Source organism: Sciurus carolinensis, chromosome 3 (genome assembly GCF_902686445.1).
Source record: "Sciurus carolinensis chromosome 3, mSciCar1.2, whole genome shotgun sequence".
NCBI classification, from domain to species: domain Eukaryota; kingdom Metazoa; phylum Chordata; class Mammalia; order Rodentia; family Sciuridae; genus Sciurus; species Sciurus carolinensis.
In genome coordinates, this window is record NC_062215.1 from 143481241 (window position 1) to 143500644 (window position 19404).

General features: G+C 33.5%; 1 protein-coding gene across 1 annotated transcript in view; it reads right to left on the bottom strand.

The window, feature by feature from the left end:
• Dnah7 (dynein axonemal heavy chain 7) overlaps window positions 1-19404 on the bottom strand; it is a 347577-nt gene that overhangs the window by 172062 nt on the left and 156111 nt on the right. Inside the window, 7 exon segments of the mRNA XM_047547136.1 lie at window positions 124-273; window positions 2495-2743; window positions 5649-5747; window positions 9285-9497; window positions 15049-15176; window positions 15297-15399; window positions 17639-17807. Of these exon segments, the coding sequence (XP_047403092.1) occupies window positions 124-273; window positions 2495-2743; window positions 5649-5747; window positions 9285-9497; window positions 15049-15176; window positions 15297-15399; window positions 17639-17807 (1111 nt within the window).

The window sequence follows — 19404 nt, forward strand, 5'->3', positions numbered from 1 at the left end:
TAAATATCTTAAACTATAAATATAAATGTCTGTTTGAAATAATTAAAAAATCAGAAATTGGTCAGAAGAATATGCATATTTTTAAAATATGCATATTTTAAAAAAATAAGTGTTAGTACTTACCATTGCCGAAGCAAATGCTCTAAAACTGACAGCGAGGATTCCGTCAGACCACTCATGGGACACTAAATCAAACTGTCCGTACAGCTGACCCATGGTGATAGATTTAGGATTTAAGACAGTTATTTGAACCTTGTTTTCTTCCATTAGCCCCTTAATACAAAAGAATCAATCATTTATTTATTTTGAAGAATACTGTCTTATTCATAGAAAACATGAATATGCAAATGGAAAATTCTAAGAAATTCACAAATAAACTACCAGAGGGAGGAGTGAATTTAACTAAGTTCTAGCACACAAGCTCAATGTATAAAAATCAATTATATTTTCTTTATAATGTCAACAGACTATTGAAAAATAAAAAAGTCCCATTTACAATAGTATTTAAAAGCTAAAACACTACATAGAAAGAAATCAGTAAATGTCATACAAAACAGGAATTAGTTGGTAAATGTTTTTGTAAAGAGTTACATAGTAAATATTATAGGCTTTCCAGGTTTCATATTCTATTTTTCTTTATTTTGTCTTAATAGATTTTAAAATACCTTAACACCATTCCAAGTTTACTGATATTACAAAAATAAGCTTAGGGCAGACTTTAACCCATGGATTGTAATTTGCTGACTCTTACCACAAAGAGAAACTGTCTTGTTCTCTGAGAGAAAATTAAAAAAAATAAAGATTCAGAAATATGTACTTCTTGTGGTATGCAAATCTTAATATTGGTAAATTGTCTATTTAGCCCAGAATTCTTAAAGTTGATCTATGGCATAATTACAAGAATTGTTAATGCCCTTGATCGTATTTTTTTTTATAGCAGTTTTAAGCTTACAGGAAAACTGAGCAGAAAGTACAGATTCCTAAATACTTACTTCCTCCCTGATGAGTTTCTCTTATTATTAACATCTTACATTGGTGTGCTACAATGTTAAAATTGATGGATTTATATTTATACATTATTATTATCTAATGTCTATAATTTTAAGATTTATTCTTTGTGTTGTAAAATTCTATGGGTTTTAACAAATCCATAATATCTTCTAGCCACCATGTATTACATAGGATAATTTTACTACCTTAAAATCCCCTGTGCTTCACTTATTTACAGTAATTTTTTATGTTTAACAACATGACGAGTTCAGTTTTATTCAATACAGCCAGAAGTTGGGACACAAACTACCAAATTTTGTGGAAACTACCAAGGATGCAGACTTACTAATCTTAAGTGATAAAACAAGTTCAAGTTCTTTGCTTTCTTATCCATGCCCAGGAAGTATTTAACAATGTAACTTCCTAAATTCAGAACCATGAGAAAGTTCTGTAATCTTCTTATTTTAAATTAACATATATTAACTATACAAATCAATGGGTTTCACTGTGACATTTTCATACACAAATATATTATACTTTGATCATGTCCACCCTTTTTTTTTTTTTTTTTTTGTGGTGCTGGGGATCGAACCCAGGGCCTTGTGATTGCAAGGCAAGCACTCTACCGACTGAGCTATCACCCCAGCCCATGTCCACCCTTCTTGATACCCTTTTTTACAGCACTATCTCCAGTAGCCAAGATACTGAGTCAACCTCTGTGCTCACCAATAGATTAATGGATAAAGAAAATGTGATATATATGCTTAATGTGGCATTAGCCATGAAGAAGTAAATTATGTCATTTGTAGGAAAATGGATGGAAATGGGGGGTTTCCTGTTAAGCAAAATACACCAGACACAGAAAGACAAGTGTGGCACATTTTCTTTCATATGTGGAAACAAAAAAACAAACAAAAGACCTGAATGTAGAAGAGAGGTTATTAGGGAAGGGAACTGGGGGAGAGGGGAAAGAAGACGCTAAAAAGGTTAGAAGAAAAGGTGGATATAATCAATATGACACATGAAAACATCACAATGAAATCCATTAAGTTGTACATATACATCATTCATACAATAATAACCTGAAAAATAGGCATTATGTATGCATATTTGTATATGTCATATATATGTATATACACATACATAGTCCCTTTTTAAAATTAATTCCACTAGCAGCCCATATCAGAAGATTTCATTACAAATCTAACTTTCTAGAAAATAAAAAATTCTCTTAAAAGAATGAAAGGAAAATCCTCACGTTTTTCTGTATTTTTAGACTCTTTTCTACAATTAACATTTATTAACTTTACAATTAAAAAAAATAAAAGGTCGACAGGTAAATTTGTGGTACATTCTTTATATGCTGAACTTCCTACTGGTTTCATTTTACTTATCTAATTTTATTTTCTCTTTGACTCATTTTTCTCATGATTTTAAGTTGTGTGGTGTCCTTTAAAATTATTTAAGCTGATTTTAGGTAAATTAATGCATTAATAACACATACCTTCTCACATATGTCATTCAGTGCCCCGGCTAAGACACGGTATGCACTGGTTTTTCCTCCAAATGGTTCTCCAACAATCATAAAACCATGACGTACAATCATCATTTCATATATTTGAAGAATCTTCCCAGAAAAGAAGTCAGTCATTTGTAAATTCATGGAGGCACAATTGTCTTTAATAGCTGCCAGCAAATCATTGTAATCTGGTTTTGGTAATTTCACCCCAGGAAACAAATCTGAAGTAATTCCCTGATGACAGATGATTTGGAAAATTTATATTTTATACATTTATATTAAATATACATAAGTAAATGATGTATGTTGGTTAAAATATGTATATAAATATATATTTAATTTAGATGGAAATAGAGCTTTTAAGTAATAATGACTAGTTCAAAAATTGCCTGTTTTCTTCTAAAAATTTTTTAGCTTGAGGTTTTATATTTAGTTTTACAATGTTTTAAAGTAAAAGTTGAAGGACTCATACTATGTGATCTTGAGGTTTCTTATGAAGACTGCCATATTGGTATAAAGTAACAAATATACCCATAGAACAGAATAAGAAGCCCAAACATATATAAACAACTGCTTCTCAATGAAGATACAAAGGTTTCAACAAAGGGTACTAGAAAAACTAGCTATGACAAAATAACTTTAATCCATAACTCATGCATATATATAAATTAGTTCAGAAGTATTTTAAAGAATGTATTGTGTAGATTGAGTAGTGTCCCCCCAAATTTCATGCCCACTGAGAATCTCAGAATGTGACCTTATGTGAAAATAAGGTCTTACAGATGAAATTAGTTAAGATCATGTCATACTGGCTTAGGGCAGGCCCTAAATCCAGTGACTGACATCTACATAAGAGAAAGGAGAGAGAGGTTCAGACACAGGGAATAAAGTCATATAACAATAGAGGCAGAGCCAAGAATGAAGCAGTCACAAGCCAGGAAGCATGAAGGATTGCAGGAGGCTGCCAGAGGCTCGAAAGAGACAAGGAAGAACTCTTCTCTAGAGCCTTCAGCAGCATGGCCTCCCAACACCTTGATTTCAGACTTCTAGTCTTTGAAACTGTGAAGAGAATAAGTGTTGCCTTATGCTTCAAGTTTGTGGTTGTTTGTTTGTTATGGCAACCCCAGGAAACAAATATAATCACATAATGTATGATTAGAGAGAATTACAATTTCATACTGTACATAATCATAAATAGAATTAATTACAAGGTCTAAGAAACTTATTTTTATAAACTTGTAAGGTTATTTTATAAGTATTATCACAACTCATGAGAAATATGAAAATTCTTTTTACTTTGAAGGTAAAATTGAACTTTCCATGGTGGTTAATATGAAAGCATACACACTATGCAACTTACGAGTTACCCATTTAATTGCCTCTACTTTTAATCCTTTAGATACTGTTATGAAAAAATTCATCCCAGTTCATCAGAGCAATAAAGGTCCTTGGGGTAAAAAAGATGACAACATAGGAAAGTTGCCTGACTGTGGTTAGAATCCCTGTTCCTCAGGTACTTGCCATAAATACAAATTACTTACCATCTTTGTGCCACAGTTACATCATCTATACAACAGGGCTAATGATAGCAGCTGCCCTCTTGAGTCAATGGAGCACTAAATAAATAACTCTTTGTAAAGCACTGAAAATAATACCTGGTCCAGGCTGGGATTATACTCAGTGGTAGAGTGCATACAACATATGGGAGGCCTAGGGTTGATTCCCAACATCACACACACAAATAGTATCTGGTTCACATTAGGACCATAGTGTTTGCTAAAAGAGAAATATCTTTTCACATTGTTCAACTGGTTTGTGCATACATCCGAAAGAAGCAGGACGTATGTGGTATTCAGTACCTTCCAACCATGACCAATACCCCACACGTTCCCGTTGGTTATTGAGCTGGAAATGTGTGGAGGTGTCCTTCTGCTTGTCACTATGGGATAAGTCTATAGAGATCTGGGGGGCAATGTCCCGCAGGGCTTGGGACAGTCTTGTATAATAAGAAATTGTCCCAGGTGGAAATGTCAAGTATGTTCCATTTGAGAAACATGCTCAATACATGTTTACTGAATGAATCAGCAACTGCATAAGATTACATGTAGTGAGGTGTGTTTCCACATTCTGAAAATAAATATAGCTTTTGCTCTTAAAAAATCTGTACAATGTACCAGTACCAAGGAAACTGGAAAAACTTAAGAAAGAAAATTTGAAATATTTTCTTATTGATTTGTTCCGTAAAATATTTGCACCACCAACTCTAAATACTAAGGAAAGTGTCTTTCACAAAATTGTGAAACACAGTTGCCATGTATAGCTAATGACACTGAACCACACTGGTGGCAGCATCTCTTTTCTCCTTCCCCATGAAAGTCATGGTATCTTCAGTCTTCACATGCTGAAAGCTAAATGCTGGTACTCCAAGTAGTGCAAGACAGTGCATCTAACATTTATAAGCAGCCCACCGCTCCCTTGATTACTCTAGCTGAAAAGGGGAAGAGGAAAACATGAACACCAAAAGATATTAGGGAAATTTAACCATTAACTTTAATCATCTAATATTTCCTCCTCTCAGTTACTCATAATCTGATCTTAAAAGATAAGAAGATCATCAAACTTGGTTCTTATTTAAAATTATCAGAAAAAAAGTCATCTCATTCTTTTAAGGAAATTAACCTTTTTTTTTTATTTCTTCAGTCACTAACTGAATGAATATTTACTGAGTACATATTCTTGCTTAGAATTCAGTGGTGTGGTGGTTCCATGGTGTAATGGTGAGAACTCCAGACTCTGAATCCAGAATTCAGTGGTGTGTTAGGAAAATTACTTTTCTTCACAGGTCCTACATTCTTGTGGAATTTATAAGCAAACACTTTTAAAATTTTGCATGCTCATTATATTCTGTAGTGAAAAAAAGTACTATTTTAAAAAATCCCAAGTTGTTGAAAGTCAACTGAAGCAACAAAGCTAACCAAACATATCTCAAGTAAAACAAGGAATGATCTACATTTCTATGTATCATGTCATCGTTTTCTATAGTGGAATTTTTTTATAAGGAGTTTTACAAACTTGAACATTTAATAAGTAGTACATTATTATAAGAGTTTTGATACATAGGAATAATAACTGTTCTTACCTCAAAGAGTGGTAAATCATGGGACAGAAATTTTGGCAGATTTACATCAATGATAGATCTAAACAGCAAAATTTCTTCATTTTCATTTGGATATTTCAGCTAAAAGAAAATATATTCATGAAGATACTGCTAAATACACTCCTTTGGTGTTCAAACACATACAAATACACAGGCCCTAAGGGCAATTTAAGCAAATGTAAAAAAAGGTTACTTTCATTTTTTATATTATTGGATTAATTATGAAATCCAACATTTATGCTTGCTGAATGTTTTACTAGTTTATAATAAAACCTACTTTTAAGTACATTTTCAAACATACTAGGTAATTAGTCATTGGCCATGAATTCAATATAGTTTTGGAGTCACCATTGCTTTGTATTTAAGACCAGCAGTAGGTTGACTCAGTGAAAATCAGTACAAGTGGGCATTTTTGGAAAAAAAAAATACTGCATTTAAATTTAAAACATAGAAACACTCAATCACTTCCTATATTTTGATACCAGGATGTTTTCTGTGAGTTTGGAGTTTTGCACCCTTTTTAAAAAATTTGTTCTTTTAAGTTATACATGACAGTAGAATGTATTTTGACATATGATACATACATTGAGTCTAACTTTCCATTCTTGTGTTTGTACATAATGTGGAGTTACACTAGTCGTGCACTCATATATGAATCAAAGTTATGTCCAATTCATTCTACTGTCTTTCCTATTCCCATCCCCCTTTTCTTCCTCCCTTACCTCTCTGTCCATTCTGATGAACCTCTACTCCTCCCTCTTTCCCACCTATTGTGAGTCAGCATCTGCATATAAGAGAACATTTGGCCTTTGGTTTTTTTGGGACTGGCTTATTTCACTTAGCATGATAGCCTCCAGTTCCATCAATTTACCAGAAAATGCCATAATTTCATTCTTCTTTATGACTGAGTAATATTCCATTGTGTATGTGTAATCACATTTTATTTATCCATTCATTCATTAAAGGGCACCTAGGTTGGTTCCAAAGCTTGGCTATTGTGAATTGAGCTGCTATGAGCATTGATATGGCTGTGTCACTATAGTATGCTGATTTTAAGTCCTGTGTGTATTTACTGAGGAGTGGGATAACTGGGTCAAATGATGGTTCCATTCCAAGTTTTCTAAAGAACCTGCTTTCCAGAGTGGTTGCACCAATTTGCATTCCCACCAACAATGTATGAGTGTACCTTTTTCCCCACATCCTCACCAACATTTATTGTTAATTGCATTCTTTATAATTGCCATTCTGACGGGAGTGAGATGAAATCTCAGTGTTATTTTAATTTGCATTTCTCTAATTGCTAGTGATATTGAACATTTTTTCATATATTTGTGACCATTTATATTTCTTCTTCTGTGAAGTGTTCAGTTCCTTTGCCCATTTATTGATTGGCTTATTTGGGTTTTGTTGTTATATTTTTTGAGTTTTTTATATCCTGGAGATTAATGCTCTATCTGAGGTCTGCACCCATTTTTATTTATTGCAAAAATCATATCAGTAAAGCATTATCTATTCCATCCAGTTTAGTTATTTCATTCTGTTTTGTTTTATTGACAGGGATAATGGTCTTCAAAGATACTTGTATGACAGTTTAAGTGTGTCATACTTATAAATTTTCAAGTCTTTCAATTTTATACATTTTTCTCACTCACATCCAATTTAAAGTCACTGCTTCATCTTTACTGAATCTTTCTTAAACAATAATCTTAGTTTTCATAGAATGGAAACTTTCCTTCTTTTCATGCTTATATGTCATCAGTTTCTCTACCATGCAATTAAATGACATATTAATAGTAATATGTTCCAACTGGCTTCAAAGATACAATAGCCAGCAAACTGACTGGGTAAGGAATGAGGTAAGCTTTTCTGCTAGAAGTAGAAGTGAGGGCAGAGCAGTGCGATGTGCTAGTTGTAGCTCACTATGCCCCAGGTATCAGCCCACAGAGAACATGGAGGGGGCTGGGTGACGTGCTGAGTCAGTTAAGTTGAGGGTGTTTAAGAAAATTTACATTCAACTCCAAAACATCTATCCAAAGTTTACTAAGAATCTGACCAAACTCTGACTTGTTACTCATGCCTATAATAGCATTCACATAATTCACAGAAATCTAACTCCAGAATTATTTATTCCCAACTCTGACACCATCTCACTCCAAAGTTTCTCCAACCATCATGTTTTTATTTCTAGAACCCTCTCCTTTTTCTCTAAAACCTTTATATCAAATAAATGCCTCCTTCTTACTAAAGTGGCTTCAATCTTACAAAGTCAAAGATGCCTGGCTGTCAGGGTCAGCCACCTCTGAATCTCTAGAGCTCCCAATGCCAAAACCAGTCCTGCTCTTTGGGGTTTTTTCTTTGATCAATCTAACCACAAATAAATTGTGAAGTGTCAGAAGCCTGTTTTATTATTTGAGAGGCTACTACTTTGAAACAAATGTTTATTTAAATTGTCTGTTTATGTAATAGAAACAAACTTCAAAATATTCAAGTCAAAACGTTCAACAATTCTAAATTAGCTTCTACCAAGAATGATAGGATTCATTTTCAGGATTCATTTGCAGCCTAACTTTAATAGCTCAATTCCACAGTCAAGATTTCAGAGACGATACACACTAAGACAATGCATTATCTCTCCCATTATCTGACTGCAGTGTAATACTGACATGCCAGGTTAATACAAATTGTTGCTCCTAGGCACTTTTGTTTATTGCAAAAAACAATGGCTTGAAGTTATGTTAGGTTAATGTGAAATGGAATATCACCACTATATATCAGCATTCTCCATAACATTATTATAGAAGATAAAATGCATGCCATTGCTCTTAATCACATAGGATATATTTTAAAATCTATATCTTCTACAAATCAGGAACAGGAAAATTCTGTAAACTCCAAGGTCACATTTTGTATTGTGCTCCTAAGTATAGATCTATCTTGACTTCATAAAGAACTAACTAATGTACATTTATATTTCATGATCCCACAAAATACTTCTAAAGAAAAGTTAACCAAATCTTAAAGTATTTGGGTTTCTCATGCATATACATGTGTATGTGTGTATATTAATATATATTTATATAATAAATAAGTACAAATAAATTATATAAGTATATATTTCAGTGTGTTATGTGTGATTTAGACCATTTTCAAGTACAAACATTTTATTGCAAATTGATCACCACTAGTCCACAATTGGCCGCAATTGGTAATTACATTAAGTGAAGGTGTTTAGAGCCTTTTACATATATTAATTAATTATACATTATTTCTTTTAAAGGGATACATGTTTTATAGACTGAAAGTCTTCAAAGTATTTCTCAGCATCAAGCAATTTTATTCCTTGGCAGTACTCAGTCTCATACATTTAAAATTATGGAATAGAACTCAAATCACTAAGAGTATACATTCTTAATGAGGTTTTAAAAATCATTATAAAATTATTACAAATTATTATAAAAATTTATTTTTCATGTGTAGAAAACAATAAATCATTTCAGTACAATATTTGTTTTTTCAGTTAATTCATGAAACCAATTTGTTATTGGAACTCTAGGAAGATACACAATCCTTAGCTTTACAAATGGGCAATTCACGAGTCAGAAGCACTTGAGTTTCTACCTTTAGATTCCCAGCAGCTGTCAGCACTGACTTCACGGCCCGCATTCCGTAATCATAGTGATGTTGAGATGACAACTGCTCTGAACACAAGCGATATGTGGCCACAATTTTTATTGACAGTGGCCGAGCAGTGACAAACCCACAGGAGTACAGGACTATTTCAGCAATCATGGCATAGTCAGGGACCATCATTGCTACTGTCCGAAAGAGAGCCTGTGGGTGCATAGAAAAGGTACTTTGAAAAAATCATTAAGATACTCTTTATTTTATACCGTGCTACAACCTCATAGTTTTTAAAGCAACAATTTAACATTTATTCAACAACAAATAATACTTATTGAATAAGTATTAATGACAATGCTCAAGTCATGTATTTTTAAAAATTGCCTTCCTACTTTAGCTATAAAAATAAATATATCATTAACTGTATAAATTTTTTTCTATTTGAATGTTAAATATCAATTATGTTATATTCTTTATGGGAAGCAGCATATTTATCATAGGGAAAAGAAGATTGGATTTGGCCAGGATGTCCAAAAGCCAGGCTTCTCATCTGGGCTGGTGAGAAAGTGCCTACTGTTGGGAGATGGGGCTCCAAGCAAGATTCTCTAGGGATCTAATTAATTTTATAATCTGAGGCTGGCTAGGGAGATAGCTCAGCTGGTAGAGGGCTTGCCTCGCAAGCATAAGGCCCTGAGTTCGATACCCAGTACCACAAAAAAAAAAAAAAAAGGCAAAATCTGAAGCTAATCAAATAACCCCTAATAACAAGACTGTGTTAAATAAATGATATATTTGGGGAAATTCTGAACCTTTTTGAGTCTATAGTAATGTTGTGCTCTCTGCAAACATAAGAATGGAAGAAAATTAGAGTTAAGTCATGGATGACTATTATTAGAGATAATTCAAGTTCTCAAATTATAAAGGGAATTTATTCTCACAGTATTTTAAATATCGTTGGACAAATAAATGTCATGCATGGTAAGTAAACAGAAAGCTCAATAGATATTTGAAGAATAAGTATGAAAATTTAGGTTTCAATAGTTCATATATTAAAACATAACTTTCTTGTAATAAAGAGGAAAAAAAATATTGTAGAGGGAAAAATAAAGCCCCTATAGTGAATGGTAATAGTGAATGGTAATTGTATTCATATATTTTATAAACATCTTACCTTCAGAAATTAATTGAATTACCAAAACACAGGTAGATAAAAATAAATATGAACATCATGCCTAAGTGCTCTATTATGACACTTCTGAGTCTGAGAAAAAGTAACAGATTTGTATCAAGCAAGCTCCTTTCAGGGGATTATGTAAATTACTAGACAGAGACCTTAGTACTGTCTTACCAATAAGGTTAGCATTAAAGTATGGGAAAAATAAAATGTCAAAATATAGCTTAGGCAAGTAACTTTAGAGAATCTTGAGTGTTCTAACTACTATATACATGAGAAAAAATAAAAGCATGAAAGAGAATAATCCAAATGGTAGCTCTTTAAAAGTTTAAGTTCTCAACAATTACTTTTGAATAAAAGAAAATGACTGGATTTACAAATCAGTTAGTCTATGTCTAGGTTAGGGTGACAGTCTTTCTACAGTAGTAGAGTTTGGCATCTGCACCCAGTACTGAGTTGTAAATTCTCCTATGACCACTCAAGGTATTTCTCAAATCCCTATTCATGTTCTCCTAGCACAGTAGCAATATGGTTGTGAAATACTATGAAACAGACACATCCGTACAAAGGAAACAAAATAAAACATTATTGAGTAAAGAAAGTTCAAGAGCTTATCATGAAGTTCCGCTTAGTAGGAGACCTCCACCAAATGTTTAACACTGGTACTCATTTATCACAGAGAAAAGCATTCTGATCAAAACATTTTTAGGCCTAATTCAGTGATTCCAAAACAAGATAGATGACACACTGATTTAACATGTGTCAAATAATTTGTTAGTGACAGCAGTACATTTGAGTCAAATTTAGTCCTTTCTTGGAAAAAAAAAACTAAATTGGAGTCTAGCTCAGCTAATGGCATAACTTCTTGAGTGAAAAAAAGGAAGGAAGGAAGGAAGGGAAGGACATAGATACTGGTAACATTCCAGCCCTTCATGTTTATCTCAATAGTAATCAATGATAAATGATTGAGATTAGTGACTCTCCTGCTTCTGCCCTATTTACAGAAGACTGTTAAGTAAAATACTGTATATACTACTTTCTGGAGTATGCTGTCAAAGGCCTGCATATTGGTGCAATAAAAAAATTTTTCAAGCCATTGATGCAGAAGAGGCTGGACACCCTAAGAATTAGTAGAAAGCAGGTTCACTGGCTATAGCCGGTCCAGAGGGGACTTCTGCCTAAAACAAATTCTTCCCCTGAATGCCAAGTCTAGAAATTCTTTGAACTTTATACCCCACGGTGGGGTGAACTTGGAGGTTTATAATTGTTTTCAGAAGTTTAAATAGAAGTATAGAAGCAATTTTTTACTTGAGTTCTTAGAAGGTGCCTATTGTCCCATTTCTTAGAACAGTCAGGGGGGATTTTATAGGTTATACCACAAAAGCAGAGTACATCCACATCTGTGGTTAAATTTAGTTTTTGCAAGATAGAGCAGAGCAACAGGAAATAGGGCATCTAATCACACTGAGCCCTTCTGCAGAGATCTTGACTGATATTTTGTTAACAAGAACAATTGTGGTGAGGGTCTCTGGTCTTCTCATCTCACTTAACTAAGATGCATTGGTCGGGGAGGGGGTGCCACTACACAATAACTTCTAACTATTTCTTTCTAGGGACCTGGAAATAAACTTCAAAATTACCTTGACCTGTTAAGGAATGAAGCTGATTTTAGTTGAGTGAAATGGGAGATTCAGGATTTACAGTAATACTAGGATGTCTCCTCCTACATACTCTCTGGAAATCTAGGTATCAGATGATTGGCTTCTGGGCATGAGATCTAGAACATGCCCTTTTTACCATGGCTTCTACCATTAAACTATTCTGAAAGGATAATTAAATATTGATTCCTCAGAATAACTTCAATCTAAAATACAGCTTCTCTCAAGAGGAGTTGTGCTTAAGAAATTGCTCTATTAGGAAGTTTTTATCTAGATGTAACAAATGTCAAAATGGGATTCTTTTTGCAAGAAATAACACTTACCAGTTACCAAAGTGCATCTTACTTGTGCAATATGCAAAATTTACAAAGGAAATGTTTACAACCCTTGAAGCTTCTCATCTCACAATTTTGTCGATCATACAGTATTGGAGAGAGTAAGGAAGGAGGAAGGACTTATGAAAACATTTCCTTCAAAGGGAGCTGCTATTATGTTGTGAATCCCCTGAACCCATTTCCCGCTCCCAAATCTAGTGAGAGCTTGGAAGGTATCCCTGCATTTGAAGGGATATGGATTAGTGCCTGGCTTATGTTTGAGAAAGAAAATGTGGCCTGTGGCAGCAGGATCAATTCCCACAATTTGCTGAGACAAAAGATACATGAGATGCATGCAATTAAATAAAAAAAAAAAAAAGAGCTCAAATGTACTGTTGAAGTCCTGCCCAATATAACCAATATAGCTCATGGCAGACTGAGAACTCTCCAACAGTGAAGTGTTTTTTATGGAATTGGCCACCAGAGATCCAGGCAGAGAGGAGGGATTGACAACTGGTTACAAGTGGAGAGCCCCAACTGAGGAGTACCCAAAGAAGTCATAGACATGCATATGACAGGATTCAGTCATAGACCTTTGCCAGGTCCAGGGACTTCATCCAGATGGTTATATCTGAACTATAGGTATGTAAAGTAGTTCACTGTTAGATTAAAAGATGAGTATAAATTAATCTAACAGGCAGAGAAGTGATGATTTAGCAGGACACTCAAGAGAGGAAACAGCATGCAGAAAGGCGTGGGACATTCAGAGGCTAGTGAGGCCCCATGGCACAGACAGATGCAGGCAAATGGTAGTACACATGCATTGGGTCCTAAGGCCACAGCTCTCCTAGATTTTACCAAGAAATTTGAAACTTATTTTTTAAGCAGGAAGGAGTACAGCATTTTTTAAGTCTGGAAATTACATGATTAAATTTTGTTTGATAGATAACAGTGGTAGCATTGTAATGGTGAGTTCATCATAGTGAATTCCGGTGAGAAAGAGATTGGTGAAAAGAAAGCTGTCACAGTAAGATACCCAAGAGAAGACTGAGAGGGGTGGAAACAAGCTTAGGCAGCAGAACTAGCCAGGATCAGCAGGAATTGTAAGACTTTCATGAGATGGGATCCTTGGTTTTTGGTGGCTGACTGAATCATCAATTGAAGATGAGATTTCAAGGATGATTCTTAAGACAGGTAAAAATATGGCCCAGCTGGCTTTTTGTCTGTTAGTTTTTGTGGTTTTGTCTTTGTTTGTAGGAATATATAACTCTTCCATTTCAGACTTCTTAGGTATTTCCATATATACTTGAAACAGATATTCTGTACCTGCTCTAATAAAAGAGAACACAATAGAGGAACAACAAGAAGAAGAACAACAAAAATAGCTATCACATTTGAGAACAGCTTTTGGTTTAATGTAGAATGAAAAGACCCCAAGAACCACAAGAGGAATCGTTTGATATTGTTTCAATGTGCACACTCTGGAAAGGTCTGCATGGGACATTGACAGATTCAACCAATAAAGGGTCCCAGCATTTTACAACTAGCTACTCACAGATTTTTGCCTCCCTTGCTTTCATAAATATTTATGCATTCAGGTTGATCCTACTGAATAAAAGAGTAACATAAGCAAATGAATATCAAAACTACTACAAAAAGAGCTTTCCAAAAGAAAACTGCAATGAAAAATCACAAAATGCTTCTTAGGTAAAGGATGTACTGGTTTTCATTTTAAATCATGCCTTCCTTCACTATGGCAAAGTACTAAAACATCTCATTTAACATATAAAAAGACATAGTGCAGGGATACAAAAATACCTGGCATATCCAAAGTTTTTGATGGAAAAGAAAAAATGCTCATTTACTTTGAGAGGCTGTCAGACTAAACATGAATAGTGGAAGACATGGAATGAGGTCAGAAGGCTTAGTTTGGGATCTGCAATCAACATTGCACTATTCTCCAACATTGTTCACTATGAAAAAGACACAACATGCAATTCACCAGAAAAGAATATAAAATGACTAACAAAGATATGAAGAAGATGTCACATTTCACTAATAATCAAAGGTGTTGTGTGTGTATATGTGTGTGTGTGTGTGTGTGTGTGTGTGTGTACTCGAGCATGCACTTTCAAGTGAAGCTTGTGGTCTATTCTCTTAGGGCAGTGTTTTGTTCTTTAACAAAAATAATTAGTGCAGTATATTAATGAAAATTGAGGATTGATGTGGAAAATAAATTGTTTCAACCTCTGTTCAAAGGCAATTTAGCAGTATACTGCTCATCCTATACACTACCTAAGGAAATGTTTTAAATAGAGAAAAGCCTTATGGAGAACTACCCACTGTGACATTATTTTTAATGCAGGAAAACTAAAAGTAACTTAAATGTCAAACACTATTTAAAAATATAAATTTTGGAAATTGAATCCACCATACATATTTATTATCAGAAGGTACTCAGAGTTTGATAATCTTCTAGACCAATTTTCTAAAATATTATAATGCCCAAAAGCAAATATTTCACATAAAATTTTAGGGTGGCATAATCTTTCTTTTTTGTATTAACTTTATAAGTTATGAAAAGAAAATGGATGATATCATTATATTCTCCATACCTTCAGATTATCTGGTAGTTCTGATCGCCCAGCATATCCAGGGTTCATTGTTATAAAGACAGCACATGTGGGGTCAAGTTTTAGTTCAGTTCCTTCAAACACTAGTATTTCAGCACCTGCATTAATACCTGCAGATAATCAAGAATGAAATGACTTAGCAATACCACATATAAATGTGGCTTATACCACTCATTACCTCCTATATTTCTTCTATTTTCACATAATACAATGACAGATTAGTTCATTACCTCTTTGGATAGTAAGGATTTGTTGAGCAACCACAGAAAGCACTTCCAAATCAATTCTGTTAAACTCATCAAAGCAAGCCCAGGCTCCACAAGATAACAGTCCCTAGGAGAAAAGAGTAATGAAATTTTTCAACTTTATCTGATTGAATATTACATTGAAATGTTGCATTTTTACCTGATCTTTTCAAGGATTTAATATCCTATCAAGGAAATTGCTTATTCACTTTTATCTTTAAAGACAGCTTATTTTTCATTACTAATTCATTATTCTGCATGAATAAAAAGTTTGATCAACTGGAAATTTTTCCAATTTATTTTTACCTCCTGTGTATCTTTGGTGTTTAGATGTACACCTGTAATTTCAAAGCCTTTCTTATTTTTATTTATGATTTCATTTTATTTGCTTTTACCATATGGACTCAATATAATAGACGGTAATAATCCTCTCCCTGAGATGACTTCTGTGACCAATGCAACTATTTTGTAGTCTGAGACTTTAATAACCAACTAACATAATTTGAGACCCTAATTTACAATCTTAACTCACAGCTACCTCACAAATATGTGCCATTTGCTCTTAAAGAAAAACTGGAAAATCAAGCATTCAGATTTACTTTTTAAAAATATCAATTCAAAAATATTTGTTAAAAACACACATTTTATATATCATGTGTGTGCAAGTGTACTTTACAGATATCTTATGCAAGGAAACAAAGGCTATACCATATGACATGTTGGTATTTAGCAAAGACCACACAACTAATAGTGTCTGACCTAGAATTTGTACATAGATCATGCTATTATTGAACCATACTGGATTGAACATGAACTTCAAGCATATCAAAGAATAGTCAATTTTCATATTTAGAGAAGACTCTATTCATGACTTTTACCTCTAATGCATAATAGATATAGTAAAAGGATTAGAAATCACACAGAACAGAATACTTATAAAGTCACATATTCAGTTATATAGATTGTGAGGTTCTTGATAGTGAGAATGATGTCTTTTTTATTTTTACCTCCATAATTCATCCTGAACCTAATAAAGTATCCACATAATTAAGTAAACTATCATAAGCAAATTTAATTTAGTGTATGAATCTAAATCAAAGAACTATAAATATCACAATATAGATTAAAAACTGTTAATATACCAGAATTTCCTTTCAACACATAGGAATACAGTGGCTATTCAAACTACATATAGAATCTTTTAAAATTGCTATTCATTTATTAAATAATTTTATAGCAATTTTGTATGTCATTACAGAGGATGAACTAAAATGTTATTTAAATGTTTTCTTGGTTTTTTTATTTATTATAATTTTGACTCCTTTTATTTTTAACTCATTATTTTAACTCTCACTTTTAATTTTTAACTCAATATAATTGTTTCAGTATCACAAATGTAGAGTATTATAAAATTCCAATTTTTTAATAAAATGGCCAGGATATATTAGTCAACAAACAGTTCACTGTATTGAGTAGGATTTTTATGTTATTTTCTGTTTATTTATTAATTTGGGCTGGGGGAGATGTGGGAATGGAAGCCAGGGCTTCTTGCCCGCTAGGCAAGCACTCTACCACCACTGAGCCAAATTCCCAGTTCCACGAATTTATTTATGTTAACTTTTCTGAAGAAAATGTATAAAAGTAAATACTACAAGATAATTAAAATATATTTTGAAAATTACAGAAAATAAAAATATATGAATATAAAGAACCCCTAATCCCAAATGGTGTCACCTAATATTTTAAAGAATAGCAAGCTCTAGCAATGAACTACTGAATGGACTACACATTCATGTTTGTAAACAGACTTTAATTTCTTTAATCTTCAATTCCATTTTTGGAATCTTACACAGCTATAAGTAGAAATCTGACTCAGAATAAGAAATAAACAAAACAAAGAAGCAAAGAATTTAAGCTCAATGAAAAAGATTAATTAGAATGCGCCTATAATTCAGTAATTTACTGAATCAACAAAACTGCTGGTAACAAGATCTACACATGAAAGAAGTCTTTAGACCCCTACAACCTTTACACAATGTAGTAGTTCTCAAACTGTTATCTGCCCTAACATATTTACGGACTCACTCACTCATTCCTATCAGTAATAATGACCCACTGTAGCAGGGACTGTCTGAAGAGGCAGCAGAACTCCTCCTCAAGAAAACTTTAAATAGAACCCTACTTCCCCTCAGAATTATTGGGACAGTACTTAAATTTTTACTTTTACTTAAGATACAGTAAAGTTTTTACTTGTACTTAATTATGTTATTATAAAGAACTTTCCTGTCAATTTTCCTATTGTAAACAAATGGGGAATCAATTCAAACCTTAAAGAATTTTCCTAGGGCCAAATAATCCAACCCATCAGAGCAGTTGAAAACGACACATTGTTTGGCTACAGCTTTTGCTAAATCCTTAGTAGTTTCTGTCTTTCCAGTGCCAGCTGGACCCTCAGGTGCTCCTCCCAGATGCAGGTGAAGGGCTCCAAATAAGGTTCTGAAGTAGAAGAAATAGACATTCCTTCAGGAATAATGTGATTTTTTAAATGCACATGCCAAAAAGAAGAAAACTTTGGAGAACCAAATTCACCATTTCCTTTTTAATAATTTCTTCCTCCCCATTAACCTCCCAAAATCGCTGACACTACATTACTTTGTTATTCTATTTCACTTCTAAATAGCTGTATATATGACAAACTTAGAACAAATTCATTTTTAAAATTCAATGTCAACTTCTGGTCAACATGCAGAATTCATCTGACCCTGAACAACACAGAGAGCTCTTACTACAAGCATATGGAAATGTTACATGAAAGGAAATGTGAAGTAACTTTTAAATAAAATGCCCTCTTTTCTGATTTTATTAATGCATTATAGTTATACATAACAATGGGATTTATTTTGACATACTCATACATCCGTGGAATTTAATTTGCTCATTTCAGTCCCTAGTGATTCTTCTTTCCCTCCCCTTTTCCCCTTTTCTTACTCCCCTTCATCTACTCTACTGCTCATCCTTCTATTTATTTATCATATATTTTTTAAAATTGGTGCTTTATAAATATACATAAAGGTAGAATTTTCAGTGGAATATTCATATATATACATAGTATAATTTTGTCAAATTCATTTCACATTTTCTCCCAAAATGCCCCTTCTCCCTGTCCAAACTCCTTCCTCTACTCCACTAATCTCTCTCTAGTTTTGTGATATCTACCCCCCTGTTTTTCCCTTACTTTGCTCTAGCTTCTGCATATGAGAGAAAACATTCAACCCTTGACTTTGTGAGTCTAGCTTATTTCACTTAGCCTGATGTTCTCCAGTTCAGTCCATTGACTGACAAATGCCTTAATTTCAATTTTTTTAATAGCTGAGTAAAACTCCATTATGTATATGTACCACATTTTCTTAATCCATTCACCTGCTGACAGACACCTGGGCTGGTTCCATAACCTGGTTATTGTGAACTGAGCTGCTATAAACAGTGATGTGCCTGTATCACTATAGTATACTGATAGTAGTTCTTTTGGATAAACACCAAGGAGTGGGATAAGCAATTTATATGGTGGTTCAATTCCTGTTCTTTTGAGTAATCTCCATACTGTTTTCCAGAGTGGTTGCAATAATTTGCAGTCCAACCAAAAATGTATATCTTTCTCCCTACATCCTCACCAACACTTATTATTGTTTGTATTCTTTTTTAAATTAGAGCATCATATTTATACATAGAAGTTGGGCTCATTTTGACAAAGTCATATATGCATGGAAATTGATTTACTCCATTTCAGTCCTTGTTCCCCATCCTTTTCCCTTGCCTTTCCCTTTCTCTATTCTCCTTCTTCTACTCTACTGATCTTCCTTTTTTTATTTTTGATTGATGCTTTGTACATATACATAAAGATGAAATTCGGTGATATATTAATATATGCACATAATGTGATTTGTTAATGGATTCCACATTTCCTCTCCTTTCTCATTCTCCTTCCCTCCCTTCTTGATCTCCTTCTTCTACTCCACTGATCTTCCCTATATCTTTATGATATTCCCTATTCCTGCCCCACCACCTTCTTCCCCTTATTTTGCTCTGTCTTCCA